This window comes from Pan paniscus, chromosome 8, assembly GCF_029289425.2.
Source record: "Pan paniscus chromosome 8, NHGRI_mPanPan1-v2.0_pri, whole genome shotgun sequence".
Lineage (NCBI taxonomy): Eukaryota > Metazoa > Chordata > Mammalia > Primates > Hominidae > Pan > Pan paniscus.
This window is the reverse complement of record NC_073257.2, coordinates 13,785,788-13,810,518: the sequence shown is the minus strand read 5'-3', so window position 1 is coordinate 13,810,518 and position 24,731 is coordinate 13,785,788. Positions and strand designations below refer to the sequence as shown.

The 24,731-nt window shown below is 45.4% G+C and overlaps 1 protein-coding gene across 2 annotated transcripts in view; it reads left to right on the top strand.

The window, feature by feature from the left end:
- The window catches only part of ADARB2 (adenosine deaminase RNA specific B2 (inactive)), a 568,492-nt gene that overhangs the window by 468,690 nt on the left and 75,071 nt on the right, over positions 1–24,731 (top strand). For both annotated transcript variants that reach the window (XM_034929862.3, XM_003827767.6), the window contains one exon: positions 2,564–2,678. In XM_034929862.3, coding sequence (XP_034785753.1) covers positions 2,564–2,678 — 115 coding nt within the window. The remainder of the gene's footprint in view (positions 1–2,563; positions 2,679–24,731) is intronic.

The following is a 24,731-nucleotide window of genomic DNA, read 5'->3' as shown; positions in this document are numbered from 1 at the left end:
CCAGCTCAGAGCTCAGCGTGCAAGGTCGTGGGGGGCACAGGCAGGGCCGGACAACCTCACAACCAGGCCTGACCTTTAGATGTGGGCAGCCAGCCTTCTAGGGGAGAATCAAGGACCATCACGAAGGCTCCCGCCTGCCACCCACCTTGTGGACGTCGTTGATGGCAACTGTGTGTGATTTGGGCACCAAGGAAGACCAGGTTATCACAGGGGCCTGGCCCAGTGGCTGGAGCCTGTAATCCTAGCGCTTTGGGAGGCTGAGGTGGGAGGATCATCTGAGCCCAAAAATTCAAGGTTGCAGTGAGCCGTGATAGTACCACTGCACTCCAGCGTGGGCGGCAGAGAGAGACCCTATCTCAAAGAAAAATAAAAAAATTAAGAATCACGCTCTCCCTTGACAGCATGCATTGAAAGAGTAAACGAGGGTGCAGCAGGTTGAACAGTAGCCTCAGAAAGACACGTCCAACCCCATGACGGTAACTGAGAAAATGTTCTCTGCAGATATCCTCAAGTTAAGGACTTTGAGATGGCCTCATCCTGGATTGCCCAAGTGGGCCCTAAATTCAATGACAGTTGTCCCTACAAGAGGCAGAAGAGCAGACACAGACACAGAGGAGAAGGCCACGTGGGGATAGAGGCGGAGACTGCAGTGATGCGGCCACCGCCCAGGGACGCCCGGAGGCCTGGAGCCAGGAGAGGCAGGAAGGTTCCCCAGAGCCTCAGGAGGCAGCACTGCCCCTGGACACCTCAGTCTCAGATCTCTGCCTCCAGAGCTTCGGGGGGATGAATCCCTGTTGTTTAAAGACCCCAGTTAAGGGTATTTTTCCAGCAGCCCCAGGACACAGCACACGGGGTGTCCAGGACACAGGTTTCCCTCTCTGGACCTGATTCCAGACACGAAAGACAGGACAGCTGGGAGCAGCCTGGACTGGGAGCACCCAGGAAGACTCCAGGCTCACAGCAGTCCCTGAAAGGTCGGGGTGCCTTTCATCTGCAATCTGTCCTATGTGGGGCTTCCATATTGATTCACGACACAGTGGGAAAGGTAGCTGACATCACTTACAGGCTACAGCGGCTTGGGGCCCTCAAACCCCGGGGTGAGCAGAGGAGACTGCGCCGGGCCCTGCACTTCTGCCCTTGACTGCAGAAGAATTAAGAGGGAGAGGTGCTAGGTTGTTTTGTGGCAGGTTTTTTGCTTCTGGCAGGCAGGGCTGTTTTCACACAAACATGTTTTATTGCCTACAAGTGGGATTTTTAAAAACTGTCTATCTTTCTTAGCGTTATTAATCAGAGAGCTGTCCTTATCAGCAGCAATGCCTGCGCAGCATCAGCATCCACACACGCCCGGTGGAAATGTGGAAACCAGGCCCAATGCTGCAGTATCAACATCAACACATGCCTGGTGGTAATGGGGAAGCCTAGTCCATCAGGAAAAGGGACTGTTTCCTGCCTCCTGGATGAGATGATGAATTGATTTGGCTGCTCAGAGGCTCAGGCAATGCCTGTGGTGACTGGGGGAGATGATGATAATGATGAAAATAATAAGAGTAATAGTCACAGCCGTCATCTCTGAGCACTTCCTACCAAGTGTGGGGCACTGTGCTGAGCACTTAAGACACCGTATTACATTTAATCCTTACGAAAACACCATAAGGTGGAAATGAAGATGATTCACTTGTAAATTAGGAAAATGGGCTCCGAGGAGTTAACGACTCACCCAGGCTCCTGAGTGGCAGAACTGAGGGTCCAACCAGGCTTCCCTACTCCAAGGCCTGCAATGGCTATGCCAGCCAAACTGCCCCCGAAGAAAAGCTTGGGGCCCCATGTCAAGGAAAGGGCAGTGCTGCAGCCTTGGGCCCAGAGGAGCCGGGGAAAGGGCGGCCACAGAGCCACACTGTGTGTGCTGTCTTCCCAGAGACCAGGAGTCACCTTATCACTAATCAGATTATGTTAAGGGGTGTGCAGGGGCACACGTGTATGTGTCTGTGTGCCTGTGTGTGCATGTGTGTGCATATTCGTATGTGCACATGTGCCCTAGGTGTGTTGTGTGTTGCATGTGAATGTGTGCATCTGTGTGCATGTGCAGGAAGGTGAGAAGAGGTTGTGGAGAGAGCCACAGCGCCAGCCATTTTGCCAGAAGAGCACCCTGAGACTGCTGGCTGTGTAGACACCGGCTCTGGAATACTCAGAAGACTGCGGTGGCCCATCATCCCTATAAAAATTCCCTCCCCGCCGAAAGACTCCTCCAGTCACTGCTCTGAGAGGCAGGGAGAGGAAGTAGACACTGTTTCCATGGGGAGGTTGGCAGAGCTCAGGGTTTCTGCTGAGAGCAATGCTGGGGTTAACCACTCATAAGCCACTCAATATGATTCTGAGCTTTGAGGGCACAGCCAGGGAGAGGCCATGTGTGGTCACGTGGGGACAAGGCTGTGAGGAGGGGAGGAGAGCAGGCCCATGTGTGGCCACATGGGGATGAGGCTGTGAGGACGGGGAGGACAGTGCCCCATCATCCTCCACGGCACCTGCTCAGCCCAACGTGGAGGCCTGTGCTTGTGTCTTTCAGGAATTCGCAGACTCCATATCCCAGCTGGTCACACAGAAGTTCCGCGAGGTGACGACGGACCTCACGCCCATGCACGCCCGCCATAAAGCGCTGGCAGGAATCGTCATGACCAAAGGTAGCCACCTCCTCTTTTCCTGTGGGCATTTTCATCTCTAAAGAAAGGAGCATTAGCATCTACCTGATCTTGGAGGCCAAAAGGCTCTCTCTTCCACAACAGGCTGTGACAAAGAAAGACAAAATATTATAGCATATACAGAGATCAGTGGCCAGAGCATATTAGCAGGAAAAGCCATCCTGACCATGGTGCTGTGATTAGGCTGCCGGGGCCCAGCTCTGCTTGGGCATCCCCCGACTCTGGGGGGCCTGGCCAGCCCCTTCCGGAGGACCCACGTCTCCTGAGAGTCCTAAGTCCCTCTCGTTGGGGTGTAACCCACCCCGAATGCTCTCCTTTCTGCCAAGATTCCCCATCTCAAACTCACAGGGAGGGAATTCCACTCTGAGAAACAAGGGTGACCCAGCCGCGAGGGGCATGCTGAGAGCCAAGAAGGCGTCCTCTCCAGTCAGCCAGGATGGGGGAAGATGAATGAGGGCTAAATGTGATCAATCAGCCCTGTGGAAACAACGAGCCACCAACCCATTAATAACAAGCCAGCTGGTTATTTGAATTCAACCATTTCCATTTCCAGAGTTTTTCACGAGTGTGTAATGACCTCGTCACATTCATTACACTCTCACACACTTGGGAGTCATTACTGTGAAATAGTAACTGACCTTTGGATTAAGTTTCACACACACACTTGCTCTGCATGTGCCAGCAAAATCTAAGGCGGAAAAAGACCATCGAGCTGACGTACAAACATATTTATGTTACAAAATAAAGGACCAGATGACTGGCATGGTTCTCAGCCACGCTGGGCCAGCAGGGTCCTCTCCAATCTTGCTGGGTGTGGGAACACTGGAACCCAGCGCCATGTCTTGGCTGTGTGATCTTCCCAATGTGGGCCTCCTGGTAAAATGAAAATGAAGCTGCTTTCTCACAATGTAGCTGGGTAAGATCTAGAATATGAGATTCTTTGAAAGGTAAAGTTGCTTTATAAACACATCATCCAGTATATAAATATACCAGCCCCACCCTGGCCACCAGCACCTGGCCCCCTTTCAGACACAGATGACACCTGCCTCTCTGTGGATTTAGGAATGTTCTAAATTGAGGGCTAAGAGTTCACCTCCACCAAGCTCATCCCTGCTGGAGGTGACCATTCCTTCATCCTCCAGCATACAGTCATCAATTGGGCACCGCCATACACTGGGCACTGCTCTGTAGGCCCACGGGGCTGTGAGGAAGAGACACAGCCCCCACTCAGGGTACAGAAGTCTCACTGAGGGAGCAGTGAGTTTGGCAGGCCAAGAGCATCATCCTAGCACAGAATCCAGCCCTACCTGCACAGAGCTCTGCGACCCATGACCAGCCACTGAGCCTCGCTGGGACTCTGTTCTCTCACCTTTAAAATGGGGATAACAGCAACACCTACCTGATCAGGTTACTTTGAAGGCTAAACGTGTTCATGTATTTCCAGCTCTTAGAAAGTTACCTAGCCCATGGCAAGTACCATGTAAGTGTTAGTTAATTATTGGTAATGGCACTATTTACAAATTATTTAGTCAGTGCCTGGCATACAAAGTTCTGGGGAATCAGCAGAGAACAAGAGACCAAATGCCTACCCTTGTGGCTCTTATGTTCTAGTGGGGAATGGTTCATACAGAACAATTTAAATCCAATATAAAACAACTATAAAAGAATTACATACACACAGGGTTGCTGGTCCATATAAACAAAACTTTGGTAAATTTTAAAATGTGGAGTGTTACACAGACTTCTGCTACAGATTTCTGAACTCAGGTTAAATTAGTGTCTTGGTATGAAAAGGAAAGGAGGAAGGGTAGGGGGAGGGAGTAGAAAGGGGAGGGGAGGGGCACCAGCCACCCTGGCTTCCTTATTGTGCAATGCACTTCCAGCCCCAGAGGCATAAGTCAGTATGACCTGGAAAGTAAGTTTGTAGCATTTCTCAGCGCCGGAACTCAATATCTTTCCATCTTTCTGGGAAACAAATCTGGCAAGTTTTGGAAGCTACTCTCAAACTTCATGTGGAAAATAGTAATGTTTTAGAGGCTTGTGGGGAAATGATACTTCTAAGTTGCCAGTGAATACAATGCTTTATGTGTAGGCAATTTATCTATATGAATTAAACTTACTACATGAAAATGAGACTTCATAAGGTAGAGCTTCACTAATTAGTGACTTCTGAACGCTGAAGAATAACTTGCTTAAATTTACTTTCCTATTGTAAAGAGACACTGATTTTAAAAAATTAGAAATGTGCAAAATTACCAATACAAACATTTTTAGATACTCATTTACTTAAAAGTTGATGTGCCATTTCATCTTAATTCTAGTTCAGTTATTGAAGCAAATACCTAAGAAATTCTCAGAGTAATATGTCTTGTTCTAGTTGCTGTATATGTCACAATGTTTTAAAATTACACTTATTTTGAAATAAAACACAATTTGATTTGCCCCTCCTGTGGATGGGATGCCAACTCACTCACATTTATTAGCTCCTGAAAGTTCTGTTTATGAATCAGAGACCATTTCTTAGCCATTATGAGAAATATAATCACAGAAATATATACTTATGAACAGAAGTTTTTATTTTTATCAAATTAATGCAGTCATATGGTAAAGATTCTAAAGAACTTCTGAATGAAAAGCCGTATTCTCCCACTCCACCCCTCACTCCCCTTCACTCTCAGAAGCCACCTCTAACCATTTCAAATTTTTTTCTTATGACTCTAAGTACTATATACTTCTATATTTCTAGATTTTCAGTTCTAGATAACATCTATTGACTCATGCTATTAACATTTGATACTTTTTTCATTTTCCATTATTATGTTTGTAATGTGCAATTATAGATAAACCTTTATTTCTTATTGCATCAAATTTGGGTGTGGTTTCACTCCCTGTTCTGTGCGTTGAGGGTGGCAGCCCTCAGCCCCTTCCCCACTAGCCAGCCTCTCTCAATTATACGTGTTACACCTTTACACCATCATCACTGGTATTTATATCCTTTCTTATGCCCATAATTAAGTCTTCTCTACTTTGTCTTTTGAGTGATTGTAACAGCTGAACAGCATCTATCTGTTGAGAGTGTTGCAGATATTCCCACTACAGAGCCAAGCAGAACCACCTTCAACCCTCCCAGCACAGTTCCGCTGGGAAGGGAGCCTGGCTGCCTGGCGTCAGGACACGCAGAGGCTCCGCCTCCACCCCCAGCTCCAAGTTGTGTTGTGTTTAAGCTTGATTCACTTGTGTTGCTAGACTTGCTTATATCGCTTTTGAAATATTGTGCGTGTTTTTTTCTGGAATGTCTTTTTTCTCTTACTGAAAAAAAAGAAAGAGGAAGATTGTGCCTTTACCATACGTGCTAAGTCACGAGGCTTCTATGGAAGCATCTCACAGAGGGTACCTGCCTCTCTCCCAGAGAACTCCCAGGCCAGGCCCATCGAGGCACGTGCTCTGCAGACCCGGCGTCCTGCTCTTCCAGCGGGACACCATCTCCGGAATCATTGTCTTCCTCCTTGCTTTGTCTCCCCTCATAGAGAGCTTCCTCAAGAAGCATCATCTAAAACGATGGGAGATCAACTTTGTGAATATTCCCACATCTCAAAATTCCTTGATTTGCTTGTCATCCGTCTCAATAGATTCCCAGGGGGGAATTCTAAGCTTTCAATTATTTTCCCTCAGTATTTTGAAGTAATGTTTCCATTATCTTTTATCCAATATTTCTGACCTGCCTCACATTTTCTCTGCAGTGACCAGCACCCACACCTACCCGGGAGGGGGAAAGGTCTTTTTTTTTTTTTAAGTTGGATTTAAGAATATGTTTAGGTGTGAGCCATTCACTTCTCTTGACATATTTAAGCTATTTGTATAGTTTTATGTCATTTGTTTTATGAATTCCTTCATTTACACGCATTTTTGTTAAATTTTCAACACTCTATTAATTTTCTGCTTTTACTTTTAAAATTTGTCTCTTCATTCTTTTACTCGATGTTTTTGGAGATTTCTTAAATTTATCCCACAGCTCATAAACTGCCTTTCCCTCCTAATTTTTGCAACCTATTTTCATTATTTAAATATTTCCCTTATCCTCCATTCTTCCTTTTTCAAGGGAGCCTCTTGTTCTGTAGCTGTAACTTCTGCTCAACTCCTCTGAGGAGACGCCCTGGCCCGTGTCCTCCAGGCCAGGGGCAGTGGCTTTCTGTTTCGCGTGGTCTTTCTCCCGTGTCCTGCTGATGGCCCTCGTCTGAATACACACACTTGTGAACGAGACGTTAGACTGGTATTGTAGGCGTTGGCCTGGTGTCTTCTGCGGTGGTGGCCGGCTGGTCCTTCTCCCACAGGCTCCCGCCCGGATGGGAAGGCGGCCCAGGGCCCATTTCCATCAGCTCAGATCTCCTTAGGATTTGTGGGCACGGCCCCCCCCCCCGCCCCCCACCACAGCGCCAATGAGGTGTGGTCCCAGCCGGCCCTGGACCCTTCTCAGGTGGTCCTTTCCTCCCTGTAGGGTGGGACTCCATCTTTCATGCTGAACAAATGCTTCCACCCTCAGGCATTCTCCCCAGAGAGCAGGATGCTTGGCCAACTGCCACAGCCATTTATTTAAAATAATCCAGTGAGCCCTATGCCAGGAGCACATGCGCTGTTGCACCGGACCTACAGGCACGAGGCTGGGCCCTCCCAGGCCTGACCGTGAAGACAGCTGCTCTCTCTTCCACTGGGAAGCTTTGTTCTCATTCTCTCCACTCCTCCGCGCCGACCCACACGCCATCTTCTCAGAGAGCGTGGACCGTGTCTTCCGGGGGAGCCTGGACCCCGCTCAGGCCGTCGCCTGGGAGGGCATGGGCCGTTGCTCAGGTCTTCCGGAGGAGCCTCGCCCATGCTCAGGCCGTCTCCCGGGGGAGCGTGGACCTGACTCAGGCTGTCTTCCGGGAGAGCCTGGGCCCCCCTCTCAGGCTGTTTTCCGGGGGAGCGTGGACCTGACTCAGGCCGTCTTCTGAGAGAGCCTGGGCCCCCCTCTCAGGCTGTTTTCCGGGGGAGCGTGGACCTGACTCAGGCCGTCTTCTGAGAGAGCATGGGCCCCCCTCTCAGGCCATCTTTCGGGGGAGCGTGGACCTGACTCAGGCCGTCTTCCGGGGGAGCCTGGGCCCCCCTCTCAGGCCGTTTTCCGGGGGAGCGTGGACCTGACTCAGGCCGTCTTCTGAGAGAGCCTGGGCCCCCCTCTCAGGCTGTTTTCCGGGGGAGCGTGGACCTGACTCAGGCCGTCTTCTGAGAGAGCCTGGGCCCCCCTCTCAGGCCGTTTTCCGGGGGAGCGTGGACCTGACTCAGGCCGTCTTCTGAGAGAGCATGGGCCCCCCTCTCAGGCCGTCTTTCGGGGGAGCGTGGACCTGACTCAGGCCCTCTTCCGGGAGAGCGTGGACCTGACTCAGGCCGTCTTCCGGGGGAGCCTGGGCCCCCCTCTCAGGCCGTTTTCCGGGGGAGCGTGGACCTGACTCAGGCCGTCTTCTGAGAGAGCCTGGGCCCCCCTCTCAGGCTGTTTTCCGGGGGAGCGTGGACCTGACTCAGGCCGTCTTCTGAGAGAGCCTGGGCCCCCCTCTCAGGCCGTTTTCCGGGGGAGCGTGGACCTGACTCAGGCCGTCTTCTGAGAGAGCATGGGCCCCCCTCTCAGGCCGTCTTTCGGGGGAGCGTGGACCTGACTCAGGCCCTCTTCCGGGAGAGCGTGGACCTGACTCAGGCCGTCTTCCGGGGGAGCCTGGGCCCCCCTCTCAGGCCGTTTTCCGGGGGAGCGTGGACCTGGCTCAGGCCTTCTGGGGGACCCTGGGCCCCCGCTCAGGGCATCTTCTGGGAGGGCATGGGTCCCACTCACCCCTTCTCTCCATCACACAGTAGTTCAGCGTTGTTCCCTCCCGAATCCTCTCGTTTCACTGGAAAAAGAGAAGCAAATAAATGTTCTCCCCCATCCTCTTGAACCCCTACAACACTTACTAGCCAAACTGTCAGGGCACCGCTTTATTTAGAAACTCTTGTGTTTCATGAGCGAATGATTCTTAAAGGGGCTGTTGATGGTGATGCCTTGCATTTAATATGCAGATTTATAATTTTGACAGCATTTTTACATACACTAATCAGTTTGATTGACATAACCCCGATAAGTGGGGAAGGCAGGAATTCTTATTAACACTTCAAGAAATGCAGACACGAAGATGAAGAGGCCAAGTGGCTTTCCTGATGCCCTGAGGGCGGGGCAGAGCTGAAATGTAGAGCTGATGGTCCTTTATCCTTCCCAGCTCCAGGTTCCTTTTGGAAGCAGGCATCAAGGCCCGGTGGTGACCATGCATTACCTCTTTATGGGAAATTATTTTTCGAGTTTATTAAGTAAATAACTAGAAAAAAGGAGTTTTCTAGAGTACATTAGGGGCTCATGTTTAAATTTTTGCTAGTCTAGCCTACAAAACATATTCTGAAAATATGGCTTTTATAAATATTCTTTCCCATTTAAACTAAGGTCCAGCTTTATCACTCCACAATTTTCTTGGACTTACAACTGCCCTGGAAAAATGCACATTTCTTGAAAACAGCCTGGTAGAGTTCAACTTTGTAAAAACAGCCCGGGACAACTAGGAAACCCTTCTGAGGGAAGTGGTCCGGCCTCTCTTATTAGGAAAAATACAAAAGTGCCAATTAATTCCACGATGGAGCATAAGTTTTCCAAGTTTTGAAATGTAGACTATGTTTTGCTGCATATGCTTGGCTTTGAACCTAAAATGAGCACATAAGGTAAAGAAATGTGTCCGTACTGTCTGTGCCACGCTTTCGGCTTGAATAAAGAATTGTGTTATTGTGTTGTACCAGATAAAGCTGGTTATCAAACATGATTTTCCCATTTGCACTTTAGAAACCATGACAGTTTAAATACAGTTAAAACTTCTCTTTCCATCATACAAAGAGCATCTGTGTAAGTTCATCTTCACAAGGACCTAAGAGAAGCAGAGTATAAGGAGTTTATTCCCCCAATTTTTCAAAACCTTTCTTCCGTTGTCTCCCCTGAATGACTGGCAGTCACTTTGATCTTAAAATTAAAAGCAAGGTCTTTTTATTTGCATCCAGTCGGGCATGAGGAAGATAAGCTGAAACAAATGAACTGGACAAAAAACCCTAAACAGAAACCTCATGCTGCGATGAAAGATGGTGACTTATCATCTGTATTTCAAGGAATTGATCTAATGATTGCTAAGTGGATACCGAGAAACGTGAAGCTGATGCTGTGTCTCTGTGGGTCTGTTCAGGCACATTAAGATTCACGGAGGCCGACGGCTGAGTACAATAAGGAGCACTGATGGGCAATTGATTTTAAATCTTTGGTTTAAACTGTTAGGTTTAAACTATAAAATGCAGGACAGATTTCACTACACCGGTGCTGACCCTTGCGTAGTGTGAATGCTGACACATTTCTACTAAACATCCCTCCTCAAAATGGAGAGGAAAAGAAAATCAATGACTGGACATTTGTTCCACCCGAATCCCACTCATGGCTCATTTAAATAGTTTAGCCTGGAATAATTCACAGGGTGCGGATGAAAACCCTCAAGGCTGAATTAACTAAGGAGAGGACTGGCAGCCCTGGCCGTGAGTTAAATCCTCACCAAATGCCTTCATTTATCCCAAGTAAGGAAATGGGTAGATGGAAATACATGAGAAATGGAGGAGAAAATAAATATTTTTGCTACACTCTCTCAAGGTCTAGTACTCCAATCAAAGCTGTTCAAACACTTCTTCACTTTTCTGATCATTAACTCATAACTGAGCATTCAATTCTATCTTCAATCTAATTGTCCAAAAGGCTTCACCAGGAAAAGAAAATCCAACGCCATATTATATCTCAAGGCAACACAACTAAACTCATTTTATTCTGGTCTCTTTGAGTCTTTTTTTAATGGAAGCATAACACTAACTTTGTTGGTGAAAAAATAAAGGACACTAGCATCCAGTGTTTAACTGCATGCCAGGCAATGTTTGGGGTGTGTAAAGCCACATTCTCCTATTATTCAACAAGCTAAAATATTCTTTATTATTATTATACTTTAAGTTTTAGGGTACATGTGCACAACGTGCAGGTTTGTTACATATGTATACATGTGCCATGTTGGTGTGCTGCACCCATTAACTCATCATTTAGCATTAGGTATATCTCCTAATGCTATCCCTCCCCCCTCCCCCCACCCCACAACAGGCCCCGGTGTGTGATGTCCCCCTTCCTGTGTCCATGTGTTCTCATTGTTCAATTCCCACCTATGAGTGAGAACATGCGGTGTTTGCTTTTTTGTCCTTGTGATAGTTTGCTGAGAATGATGGTTTCCAGTTTCATCCATGTCCCTACAAAGGACATGAACTCATCATTTTTTATGGCTGCATAGTATTCCATGGTGTACATGTGCCACATTTTCTTAAACCAGTCTATCATTGTTGGACATATGGCTTGGTTCCAAGTCTTTGCTATTGTGAATAGTGCCAAAATAAACATATGTGTGCATATGTCTTTACAGCAGCATGATTTATAATCCTTTGGGTATATACCCAGTAATGGGATGGCTGGGTCAAATGGTATTTCTAGTTCTAGATCCCTGAGGAATTGCCACACTGACTTCCACAATGGTTGAACTAGTTGACAGTCCCACCAACAGGGTAAAAGTGTTCCTATTTCTCCACATCCTCTCCAGCACCTGTTGTTTCCTGACTTTTTAATGATCACCATTCTAACTGGTGTGAGATGGTATCTGTGGTTTTGATTTGTATTTCTCTGATAGCCAGTGATGATGAGCATTTTTTTGTGTGTTTTTTGGCTGCATAAATGTCTTCTTTTGAGAAGTGTCTGTTCATATCCTTCACCCACTTTTTCATGGGGTTGTTTGATTTTTCTTGTAAATTTGTTGGAGTTCATTGTAGATTCTGGATATTAGCCCTTTGTCACATGAGTGGGTTGCAAAAATTTTCTCCCATTCTGTAGGCTACCTGTTCACTCTGATGGTGGTTTCTTTTTTTTTTTTTTTATACTTTAAGTTTTAGGGTACATGTGCACATTGTGCAGGTTAGTTACATATGTATACATGTGCCATGCTGGTGCACTGCACCCACTAACTTGTCATCTAGCATTAGGTATATCTCCCAATGCTATCCCTCCCCCCTCCCCCCACCCCACCACAGTCCCCAGAGTGTGACATTCCCCTTCCTGTGTCCATGTGATCTCATTGTTCAATTCCCACCTATGAGTGAGAATATGCAGTGTTTGGTTTTTTTGTTCTTGCGATAGTTTACTGAGAATGATGATTTCCAATTTCATCCATGTCCCTACAAATGACATGAACTCATCATTTTTTATGGCTGCATAGTATTCCATGGTGTATATGTGCCACATTTTCTTAATCCAGTCTATCCTTGTTGGACATTTGGGTTGGTTCCAAGTCTTTGCTATTGTGAATAATGCCGCAATAAACATACGTGTGCATGTGTCTTTATAGCAGCAAGATTTATAGTCCTTTGGGTATATACCCAGTAATGGGATGGCTGGGTCAAATGGTATTTCTAGTTCTAGATCCCTGAGGAATCGCCACACTGACTTCCACAATGGTTGAACTAGTTGACAGTCCCACCAACAGTGTAAAAGTGTTCCTATTTCTCCACATCCTCTCCAGCACCTGTTGTTTCCTGACTTTTTAATGATTGCCATTCTAACTGGTGTGAGATGGTATCTCATTGTGGTTTTGATTAGCATTTCTCTGATGGCCAGTGATAATGCGCATTTTTTCATGTGTCTTTTGGCTGCATAAATGTCTTCTTTTGAGAAGTGTCTGTTCATGTCCTTTGCCCACTTTTTGATGGGGTTGTTTTTTTTTTGTAAATTTGTTTGAGTTCATTGTAGGTTCTGGATATTAGCCCTTTGTCAGATGAGTAGGTTGCGAAAGTTTTCTCCCATTTTGTAGGTTGCCTGTTCACTCTGATGGTAGTTTCTTTTGCTGTGCAGAAGCTCTTTAGTTTAATTAGATCCCATTTGTCAATTTTGTCTTTTGTTGCCATTGCTGTTGGTGTTTTGGACATGAAGTCCTTGCCCATGCCTATGTCCTGAATGGTGATGCCTAGGTTTTCTTCTAGGGTTTTTATGGTTTTAGGTCTAACATTTAAGTCTTTAATCCATCTTGAATTGATTTTTGTATAAGGTGTAAGGAAGGGATCCAGTTTCAGCTTTCTACATATGGCTAGCCAGTTTTCCCAGCACCATTTATTAAATAGGGAATCCTTTCCCCATTGCTTGTTTTTCTCAGGTTTGTCAAAGATCAGATGGTTGTAGATATGCGGCGTTATTTCTGAGGGCTCTGTTATGTTCCATTGATCTATATCTATGTTTTGGTACCAGTACCATGCTGTTTTGGTTACTGTAGCCTTGTAATATAGTTTGAAGTCAGGTAGTGTGATGCCTCCAGCTTTGTTCTTTTGGCTTAGGATTGACTTGGCAATGCGGGCTCTTTTTCGGTTCCATATGAACTTTCAAGTAGTTTTTTCCAATTCTGTGAAGAAAGTCATTGGTAGCTTGATGGGGATGGCATTGAATCTGTAAATTACCTTGGGCAGTATGGCCATTTTCATGATATTGATTCTTCCCACCCATGAGCATGGAATGTTCTTCCATTTGTTTGTATCCTCTTTTATTTCCTTGAGCAGTGGTTTGTAGTTCTCCTTGAAGAGGTCCTTCACATCCCTTGTAAGTTGGATTCCTAGGTATTTTATTCTCTTTGAAGCAATTGTGAATGGGAGTTCACTCATGATTTGGCTCTCTGTTTGTCTGTTGTTGGTGTATAAAAATGCTTGTGATTTTTGTACATTGATTTTGTATCCTGAGACTTTGGTGAAGTTGCTTATCAGCTTAAGGAGATTTTGGGCTGAGACAATGGGGTTTTCTAGATATACAATCATGTCATCTGCAAACAGGGACAATTTGACTTCCTCTTTTCCTAACTGAATGCCCTTTATTTCCTTCTCCTGCCTGATTGCCCTGGCCAAAACTTCCAACACTATGTTGAATAGGAGTGGTGAGAGAGGGCATCCCTGTCTTGTGCCAGTTTTCAAAGAGAATGCTTCCAGTTTTTGTCCATTCAGTATGATATTGGCTGTGGGTTTGTCATAGATAGCTCTTATTATTTTCAGATACGTCCCATCAATAACTAATTTATTGAGGTTTTTTTAGCATGAAGGGTTAATTTTGTCAAAGGCCTTTTCTGCATCTATTGAGATAATCATGTGGTTTTTGCCTTTGGTTCTGTTTATATGCTGGATTACATTTATTGATTTTCGTATGTTGAACCAGCCTTGCATCCCAGGGATGAAGCCCACTTGATCATGGTGGATGAGCTTTTTGATGTGTTGCTGGATTCGGTTTGCCCATATTTTGTTGAGGATTTTTGCATCAATGTTCATCAAGGATATTGGTCTAAAATTCTCTTTTTTTGTTGTGTCTCTGCCAGGCTTTGGTATCAGGATGATGCTGGCCTCGTAAAATGAGTTAGGGAGGAGTCCCTCTTTTTCTATTGATTGGAATAGTTTCAGAAGGAATGGTACCAGTTCCTCCTTGTACCTCTGGTAGAATTCGGCTGTGAACCCATCTGGTCCTGGACTTTTTTTAGTTGGTAAGCTATTAATTATTGCCTCAATTTCCGAGCCTGTTATTGGTCTATTCAGAGATTCAACTTCTTCCTTGGTTTAGTCTTGGGAGAGTGTATGTGTCGAGGAATTTATCCATTTCTTCTAGATTTTCTACTTTATTTGCGTAGAAGTGTTTATAGTATTCTCTAATGGTAGTTTGTATTTCTGTGGGACTGGTGGTGATATCCCCTTTATCATTTTTTATTGCATTTATTTGATTCTTCTCTCTTTTCTTCTTTATTAGTCTTGCTAGAGGTCTATCAATTTTGTTGATCTTTTCAAAAAACCAGCTCCTGGATTCATTAATTTTTTGAAGGGTTTTTTGTGTCTCTATTTCCTTCAGTTCTGCTCTGATCTTAGTTATTTCTTGCCTTCTGCTAGCTTTTGAATGTGTTTGCTCTTGCTTGTCTAGTTCTTTTCACTGTGATGTTAGGGTGTCAATTTCAGATCTTTCCTGCTTTCTCTTGTGGGCATTTAGCACTATAAATTTCCCTCTACACACTGCTTTGAATGTGTCCCAGAGATTCTGGTATGTTGTGTCTTTGTTCTCCTTGGTTTCAAAGAACATCTTTATTTCTGCCTTCATTTCGTTATTTACCCAGTAGTCATTCAGGAGCAGGTTGTACAGTTTCCATGTAGTTGAGCAGTTTTGAGTGAGTTTCTTAATCCTGAGTTCCAGTTTGATTGCACTGTGGTCTCAGAGACAGTTTGTTATAATTTCTGTTCTTTTACATTTGCTGAGGAGTGCTTTACTTCCAACTATGTGGTCAATTTTGGAATAGGTGTGGTGTGATGCTGAAAAGAATGTATATTCTGTTGATTTGGGGTGGAGAGTTCTGTAGATGTCTATTAGCTCCACTTGGTGCAGAGCTGAGTTCAATTCCTGGATATCCTTGTTAACTTTCTGTCTCGTTGATCTGCCTAATGTTGACAGTGGGGTGTTAGACTCCCCACAATAATAATGGGAGACTTTAAGTCTCTTTGTAGGTCACTAAGGATTTGCTTTATGAATCTGGGTTCTCCTGTATTGGATGCATATATATTTAGAATAGTTAGTTCTTCTTGTTGAATTGATCCCTTTACCTTTATGTAATGGCCTTCTTTGTCTCTTTTGATCTTTGTTGGTTTAAAGGCTGTTTTATTAGAGACTAGGATTGCAACCCCTGCCTTTTTTTGTTTGCCATTTGCTTGGTAGATCTTCCTCCATCCCTTTGAGCCTATGTGTGTCTCTGCAGGTGAGATGGGTTTCCTGAATATAGCACACTGATGGGTCTTGACTCTTTTTCCAATTTGCCAGTCTGTGCCTTTTAATTGGAGCATTTAGCCCATTTACATTTAAGTTAGTATTGTTATGTGTGAATTTGATCCTGTCATTATGATGTTAGCTGGTTATTTTGCTCATTAGTTGATGCAGTTTCTTCCTAACAAGCTAAAATATTCTTATATTTACCCTAACCATGCTGTGGTTAAGCACACTTAAGAAAGAGGGCAAGAAAGAAAAAGAGTTAGGGAGGGAGGGAGAGAGAAAGAGAAAAAGAGCGAGGAAAGGGAGGGAGAAGGAAGAAAGAAGCTTCAGGAAATGACTGTGCATTATCTGTGAGCAGGAGTTAATCATCGTTGACAGGGTCCCCACTGTGTGGATGGAGATATAATAAAGATATTCTAAAGGATTCAGGCTAATTAGTGAACAAATGTGAAACTGAGTGAAGCTGTAACCCTCTGAAGTAAGTGTGGACTTTCAAATGTGTGCACCTGGGGTCATGGTTTACACTCCCTCGTTCCCCAGTAGACCCCATATTTAAATATTCAAGATGTGTCCATCTGCATTAGGTGATATTGAAAGGACTTCCCTGCGGAAACACTGGAGGAACCTGTGGTGCTGTTCCAGACACATCCACGTTGGAACCTGGGGGTAATTCACACCAAGAAACACAGGGTCTCCTGGCTTCCTTCCCTATGCTGTTATAACCAAACTTTCCTCTCTCCGCACCTCTCTTTCCCAAACACCCTCACTGCACAGTGTGTCTGTGTCTCCTTCTGCTGCTCCGTTGGACTTTTGAAGTCCTCATGCACAGCGCTCTGGACCCAGCCCCTGCATCCGCTTCATCACACTGATGACAGGAAGAGGTGTGCATGGAGGCAGGCTCCCAGGTTAGAGAGGGGATGGGCATCTGATCCCTGAGTGCTGACCCTGAAGAGGAAGGGAGGCGGGGTCTCGGGCTGAGGAGGAGCTCCCGATGGAGGAAAGCAGTCTCAGCTTTGGGGCCATCCTGGCAACAGGTGGCTCAGGGAGGAGCCAGTCCATAACAAGGTCAGTGGAGGGCAGAGAAGGGGAGGAGAGTATGAAGCTACAATCGACAGTGGGTTCAGGGCGGCCTCCCCAACTTAGGTCAGTGCCTCCCTGTGTGGTTGGGTCATTACCCAAGAATGGGTGCTCTAACTAACCAGCCAGATTTGAGCCCAGGGGAACTCACACCTCAGTCAAGAAAAGAATAGAAAGTATTAGAGGTCAGCAGAGAGGGCGTGGAGCTCACAGGGCCTGAACACAGCTCACCTCTGAGCTGATTCAAATATGATCTTCTTAAAAACAGAACAAAAACAAGCATACCAAGTGGTTGCTTACAGATGAAGAAAGCACTGTCACTTACAATATTTAGTCCATGAATTATTTATGAGCACGGGCTTCACGCTCTCATTATTTCTGGTTTTAGTGCCAGTGAGGAGACCTTGTCAGCCATCCTCGGTGGGAGAAGGAAGAGACCGTTCATCGATCATACCAGGTGTTTCCTATTTGTTCCTTTGATATGGGGTGAAGAGCTTGCTCAGCCCAATGCAAATGAGGAGATAAATAGACTTTTCAATCTATTAATTGCAAAGCGTTTGTTGTCATTCTACCTCTTTCTTGGGGGTAGGAACAGGGCATTGAATATATTTACTAAATGTGTAATTACCATATTTATATCCAGTGAAACCCTTGCAGTGTTGATGTTGAGGATCGTAACTAATAACCTTCTCATAAGCTCGCCTGGCCCCATCTTTTGATATATGTGGTATCCTACCCCAAATTCTATGCATTTTGAGGTTTTATCCACTCAGAATGCCACTGGCTGCAGGAAGTGAGATAGCTGATTAGCAGTGTTGCAAACAAGCACCTTTTTATTGTCTCAGTAACCAACAGTGGCCCACATGCCAGACCCTGGTGGCAGGCGCCATTCAGGCCCCTGTGGTTTCAGGGTGTGTGGCCCCCTGGCCTCTCCTCATCCCACCCGCTGCTGCAGGTCATGCTTCCAGACCCCATCAGGGCAGGAGGAGGACATGTTCCATCCCACAGACTTCTTTTGGTCAGGATTTTGCTGCTGGCCACTCAGCTGTGCAGGAAGTAGCGGGGAGAGTTGGAAAGGGAGAGTTTCGCATCTCAGTCTCCACAGCAGAGCCAGTGAGGGAGGACAGCCTGGAGCTGGATGTTCAAAAACCAACACTGGTGCAGGCATCCACAGTGCCTGCTCACTTCTCCTGGAGCCTCAAGTCCCTCTTCGTTACTGAGCTGTAATACTGGGCAATACTCCAAGTTGAGCACTGTGCTGGGACGAGTGTGGAGAGGTCTGTGCAGCAGCAAATACTGCTGCATCTGCCTGTCCATTCTCATGCCCCGCAAGTATACTTTGGAAAAGTCAAGTTAATTCAGTAGGAGAATGTGCCAGATGTGCCACTGTCATGTAAACACCGTTAGCTCCCAGGGCTGACATGTGGTTGTCAATGTGCTTGCCTGCCTGGATGCTGCCTGTGTCAGGGCCCAGCTTGTCCTGCCCGCTGATGGGGCTATAGTGTGTTTGACCCACCATGAGTCACAGACACACGTGTGACGTGTTTGGGAGGGATCCCCTCCACTCTCATGAGGTCACACTGTCTAGCGAACCATGCAGCCGGCTCCCTGCCCAAGGCCCACAGAAAGGTCGCTGGCATCTCCTCAGTTTCCTCCCTCTTACCTCTAACCTCACCGACAGCCCATCAGGTTTGGAGAAGTTCCATTCCCTGATGGGGAACAGCAAAGAGCGTTGACCAGCTGACATCTGGTCACATCCCTGTCCATGGGCTGACCCTCTTTGGGTTGTAGTGGGGGCCACAGCGCCCGAGGCCATCACAGGTGGACAGCAGCCAGCGTCAGCCTGGCATGGTTTCTGGGCTCTCTCAATGCCTTTGTCGTGTTGTATGTTATGTGGAGTGAGCAGCATGTTTGATTAGTGTGTAGACCCAGCGCTCACATGTGCCTGGCACAGAAGGCTTGGTGAGCATCAGCTGCACTGACGAGGACAAGCTACGTGACGTGGCACCCAGGGCCAGTGATTGCCTCATTTCCTGTCAGAGCAACATGTGAATCTGTGTTGACAAAGCAAGCCCCAGCCATTTTGGAAGGAAAAAGAATGAGTGTTAAAACAGCAGAGTTACTCATTTCTGACATTCCTGGATCCAAGCACTCCCTCATTTTTTGGCCCCATGAGGAGCTCAGAGCATTGGCCCTGCTTGCTCCCTCACTGGGGCTGAGCCCCGGCATGACTGGCAGTCTCAGCACCTGAAAGTGAGGGTGGCATGTCCTCTGGGAGCATTTTATAAGGAAATTAATGAGTATGTGATTCCTGTGCTTATCCTGACAACTAAGTGCTGAGGCTGAGAAACCCTGGCTTTCACAGCGTGTTCACACAGTTGGACAGAGTCAGCATTTGGGATTCACTAATCAGTTTCCCACCATTCTTTGAAGCTCAGGTACAGCAAATGGGGACCATGGCATCTGTGGATGCCCACAGAGTGGGTTTTCTTTGTAGATGCCTACAATCTATTGAGCACCATATGTGTGCAACGCTCAAGAGAAACTGCCCCTCGATTCAATGGTTTCTCTTTCAAATTGCCAAACCAAAGAATCTGCCTCAGTGAAGAGCACCTATTCCCAAACTGCATCCAATGACATCACACAGCCAGGTGAAAAAGTGAATATTCTGCATCTGCTTTTTTTCACATACTTCTGCTCCCCAAATTCACCTGACCATAAGAATAACCTGAAAACATTGCCTAAAAACAGATTTTCAGGAACCTCACAAGGAGATGCTCATTCAATAGTTTTGGGGTTCTCGATTTGTAGGAGACTGGAGCCACATCTATGATTTCAACAGTGACCAAAAGATTCCTCTGATCACACAAGTATAAGAAAGAATGGCCAAAACTTACTTGACATCTTTTATGCAGAGAGCAATTCTCCCAGTTCTGGTGAAGACAACATGGTGAGCAAGGCTTCTACCCATCATCTCCACTCAGGAGTACCTGGGAAGAAGGTAGACGGTTCTGGTGATGTCACCCACACAACAGGAGGCCCTCCAGAAACTACTACTGCCTCACAGGCACTGGAGTTCTACACCAGTAACCACGCAGATCCACCCCGTCCTAACCACGGAATCCACTGCATCCTAACCACGGAATCCACTGCATCCTAACCAGAGTCAACTGCATCCTAACCAGAGACCACCGCATCCTAACCACAGAGCCCTCCACATCCTAACCACAGAGCTCACCATGTCCTAACCACAGAGCCCACTGCATTCTAACCACGGAATCCACTGCATCCTAACCAGAGTCAACTGCATCCTAATCAGAGACTGCGGCATCCTAACCACATCCTAACCACAGAGCCGACCTCACCCTAACCACCGAGCCCTCTGCATCCTAACCATAGCCCACCGTATTCTAACCTAACACCGTATTCTAACCTAACCACAGAGCCCACCTCATCCTAAACACAGAACCCACCGTATCCTAACCCAGAGCCCAGCACATCTTAACCAGATCCCACCGCATCCTAACCACAGATGCCACCGCATCCTCACCACAGAGCTCCTTGTTTTCATGCAGGCTGCTCCCAGTCTTCAGCTACTCTTCCTCCTTTACGTAGCCAGTGGTTACACACCTTCTAGTCCAGGACACAGGTCTCTTCTTTCTCCCTCTCTTAACACTGGCTTTGATGTCCACGGCTGCCCCATCCTCTGAGAAGGTGTCCCTACAGCTGGTGTAGCCCAACCACAGTCAGTTTCTGCTCTCCTGCCATGCTGCCTTCTCCCTGCCTGTGAGCATGTGCTGTGAAAGGAGCTTTGAGACTGCACAGTTTTTTATCCTCTTTCCCTTGAATAAGGTAGGTGTTTAATGCCCATTGAATGAATGGATGGATAAGCAAACGGAAATACATTAAAATATGCCCTTGATACTTTAAAGCAAGCGAGTGCTCATCCTGGAATTGTTATTTGGCCCATGGCGCAATGCCATGGTCAGATTTAGTTGAAAGGTGTTCTTGAACGTGTCTTGTCTTTAAGCTTTCCCACACCAGCCCTCTTGTTCTCACTGCAAGAACATGTGCTTCATAGTCAGTAGAAGTTAATAATGGAACACATGGTTTTTTGTGTGTTATTCTAGCAAGGGAAGTCACAGAAACATCCTGGTTGCAGATGGAAAAACAAATATGACTACAAGAGAACAGAAATATATGTATCATAATAGCTAAAGATGGCGGCATTTTTGCTGTGTATCAGGCACATGTTAAGAACTTCGCATTATTTTCTTTAATCTTTAAAAACTTTTTCCAAACAAGACAACTGAACACAATTAAATTCTTGCCTCAAGTAAGCAGCAGAAACAGGGCTACCTGTGCCCTAGAGCCTGTTAAACTCTGACTACAGTGCTTTGTTATCTGATATTCCCCAGATGTATTGTCATTCATAGAGGAGAGCACAAAACATTTACACATAACTTGTTTTCCTTCCAAAATCAATGCATTTGAAATGTTTAGAGAATAAAAGCCCAGGAGACACTGGTGTCTTCTGATTCCTGAGGAAAGCCATAAATCAAGACCCTAGTGGAAGAAAAATCTCCCCTGTCAAAAGCAAAGCTGTTTCCTTTCAGTCTCAGTCCAATCATGTCCCCAACAGACAAGATGTCCCCAAGCCAGACATTTTAAAATCTACCTGATTTCGAACTAATTAGAGGAAATATAGAGAATGGAAGCAGAAACACCAGAAGATTAAAAAAAAAAAAATGGCTTGCAGGAAAAGATTGAAAATAAAACAGACTTTGACCAAATAATGACTAGATGTGGGATTGCAGGCCGATCATGATATTCACTGCGAGTATTCAGAGAATACCAACCACAAGGAGACTGGGAGCTTTAAAGATGAAGTCTGGGAAGTGGACTGAAATTGTACAGAAGATCAGTTAGGCTGAACACTGAAGAAGGTTTCCTAACACTGAGCACTGATAAACTGTGGAAGAGTCTTTCTCAAGGCAAGGTGTGGAAACCCTGTTGTTGAGTCATTAAATTCAGTGGGCACAGTTCTAGGAAATAGGGAGGCAGAGTTAATTACACATGACACCCTTGGGGCAGTCTACATGTGGAGTAAAAATTATTCCTTTCTCTCTATATCTTCTATAATTTTGAAATGTATTTCTTTGATGCTATTTGGTATATTTTACTTTCAGTTTTCTTCTTAGAAATTTGGCAATCCTTTTCCTCCAAAACCAGATACAGTATAAGAAATGTACCTTTAAAACATTGGAACAGGCTGAGAATGACTTAGTTCCAAGTAAATAATAAAAGCCCATTCCCAGACATTGTGCTGGGGAGAAGCCCTGTGTCTGCATCCATTTGTGCTGCTGCAATAAAGTACCTCAGACTGAGCCATTTATAAACAACAGAAGTTCATTGCTCACAGTTCTGGGGGCCGGGAAGTCCACAATCCAGACGTCAGCAGGCTTGGTGTCGAGAGGGCTGCACTCTGCCTCCAGGATGGTGCCTTGTTGCTACATCGTTTGGAGGGGAGGAACACTGTATCCTCACATGGCAGATGGGATGGCTGGCATAAGAGGGCTGGACTCTGTCTGAAGTCTCTTTTATAGGGGTATTAATCCATTCATGAAGGTGGAGCCCTCATCCCCTAATCACCTCCTAAAGGCCCCACCTTTTAATACCACCACAATGAGGATTAAGTTTCAATATAAATTTTGGAGAAAACACCACATTTAAACCATAGCACCCACCAAGTTTATACATTATCCCTTATTTTATTTATGACATATGCATCTTTATTTCTTTAATCACCCAAAAACCATTCTTTGTGTTAGGGTTCGCTCCTGGTGTTGGACATTCTATGGGTTTGGGCAAATGTATAATGACATGGATCCACCATTGTACCATCAAACAGAGTAGTTTCACTGCCCTAAAAATCCTCTGTTCTCCGTCTATTCATCCCTTCCCCGCCTCATCCCCTGGCAACCACTGACCTTTTTACATATCTCCATAGTTTTGCCTTTTCCAGAATGCCCTGTAGTTGAAATCATATAATATGTAGACTTTTCAGATCAGCTTCTTTTACTTAACTTTTATTAACTTTCCTCCATGTCTTTTCATGGCTTGATAACTGATTTATTTTTAGTGCTAAGTAATATTCCATTGTCTGAATGTACCATGATTTATCCATTCACCTGCTGAAAGATATCTTGCTTGTTTCCAAGTTTTGGCAATTATGGGTAAAGATGCTGTAAACATTCAAATACAGTTCTTCATTTCTTACATCTAAACATTGATCAATTTGGAATTTACTCTGGTACATGGTGTCAGATAAAGATGCAATTTTATTTCTCAGATGACTATGCAGTTGTTAGATACCATTAACTGGATAGTCTCTCTTTGCCTCAGTGGTTTGAGATGTGATTATCTTTGTCCTATACTAAATTCCTGCACGTGTTGGGTCAATTTCTGGACTCCCCACTTTGTTCCACCTGTTTCACTTCACACCCCATCCCCACAGTGACCTGGCATGGAGCCTCTATAACCTGCTTGATGTACACTAGGGCTTGTCTCCAGCATTAGCCTTCTTTTTCAGAATTTTCTGGGTTTCCTTTTAGAATCAGCTTGCCCAGTTAAAAACAAATAACTATCTTAGTTCATTTTGTGTTGCTATAACAGAATACATGAGACTGGGTACTTTATAAAAAATAGTGGTTTATCTAGCTCATGCTTCTGCAGGCTGGGAAGTTTAAGGGTATGGCCGTGGATTCTGGTGAGAGCTTTTTTTCTGCATCATAACATGATGGAGAAGGTCAAGGGGGAAGCAGACACTTGTAAAGAGAAAACCAGAGGGGCATCATGGCTTCATTACAGCCCACGCTCATGGGAACTAATGCATTTCCTTGAAGACTAAGGGACATCGTGGCTTCATTACAGCCGACTCTCACAGGAACGAACCCATTTCCTTGAAGACTAATCCATCTTGCCAGAGCAAGAACTCACTGCCTTGAGGACAGCAACAAGCCCTTCATAAGGAATCCACCCCATGACCCAAACACCTCCCACTAGGTCCCGTCACCCCCCAACAGCGCCACACTGAGGACCAAATCTCAACAGGAGTTTTGGCTACAAATAAACCATACCCAAGCCATAGCAATGGCAAAGCAAAACAAAATTATACTTTTTAACCAGGTGTCTTGTCCAAAACAAAGCACTATTGCTGTTTCTTTGGGAATCCTGTTAAATTTATGAATCAATTTAGAGAGGATTCATTATGTTAAACCTCCCTATCCAAAAATGTGGCAAGTCTTTCTGTTTGTTTAAATTTTGTTGTGTCCTTCAATAGGATTTTTAAGTTTTATTCACTATAGTCCTTGGTCATTTCTCGTTAAACTTATTCCTATTATCTCGTTTGCTGCCATTATAAATGGAGTCATTTTTCCTTTACAGAGTCTCTCTAGTTGCTGTGTGTCTCTATGAAAGTTATTGACTTTTGTATATTAACTTGGAATGCTTTCACCATATTAAGCTCTCTCATTGTTTCTAGCAGTATGTCAACTGGATTCTCTGGAGGTTTCCAGACACAGAATCATAACATGTTCAGACAGTGCTTGTGTTACCTGCCCCTCTCCAATTACTACAGAGCTAATTTCTTTCTCTTGTTGTGCTCGTTAATGGCTGCAGCAGATGTTCCTGAATGGTCATAAAAATGCCTGGAGTGCTTCCCCATAGAGCATGATACTCGTGTGTATGTGTGTGTGTGTGTGTGTGTGTGTGTGCATAAAATCACATTCAGGAAAAAAATCCCTCTGTTCCACTTGACAGAGTTGAGTTTTGATAAAAACTCAATGTTTTATCAAAAGCATTTGTTATATTTTGTCAGATGCCTTATCAGTGTCTGTAATTATGCCTATTTTTGTGTTGCATATAAATCCTTTTTTTTTTTTTTTTTGAGACAGGGTCTTGCTCTGTTACGCAGGCTGGAGAGCAGTGGCGCAATCTCAGCTCACTCCAACCTCCGCCTCCAGGGCTCAAGT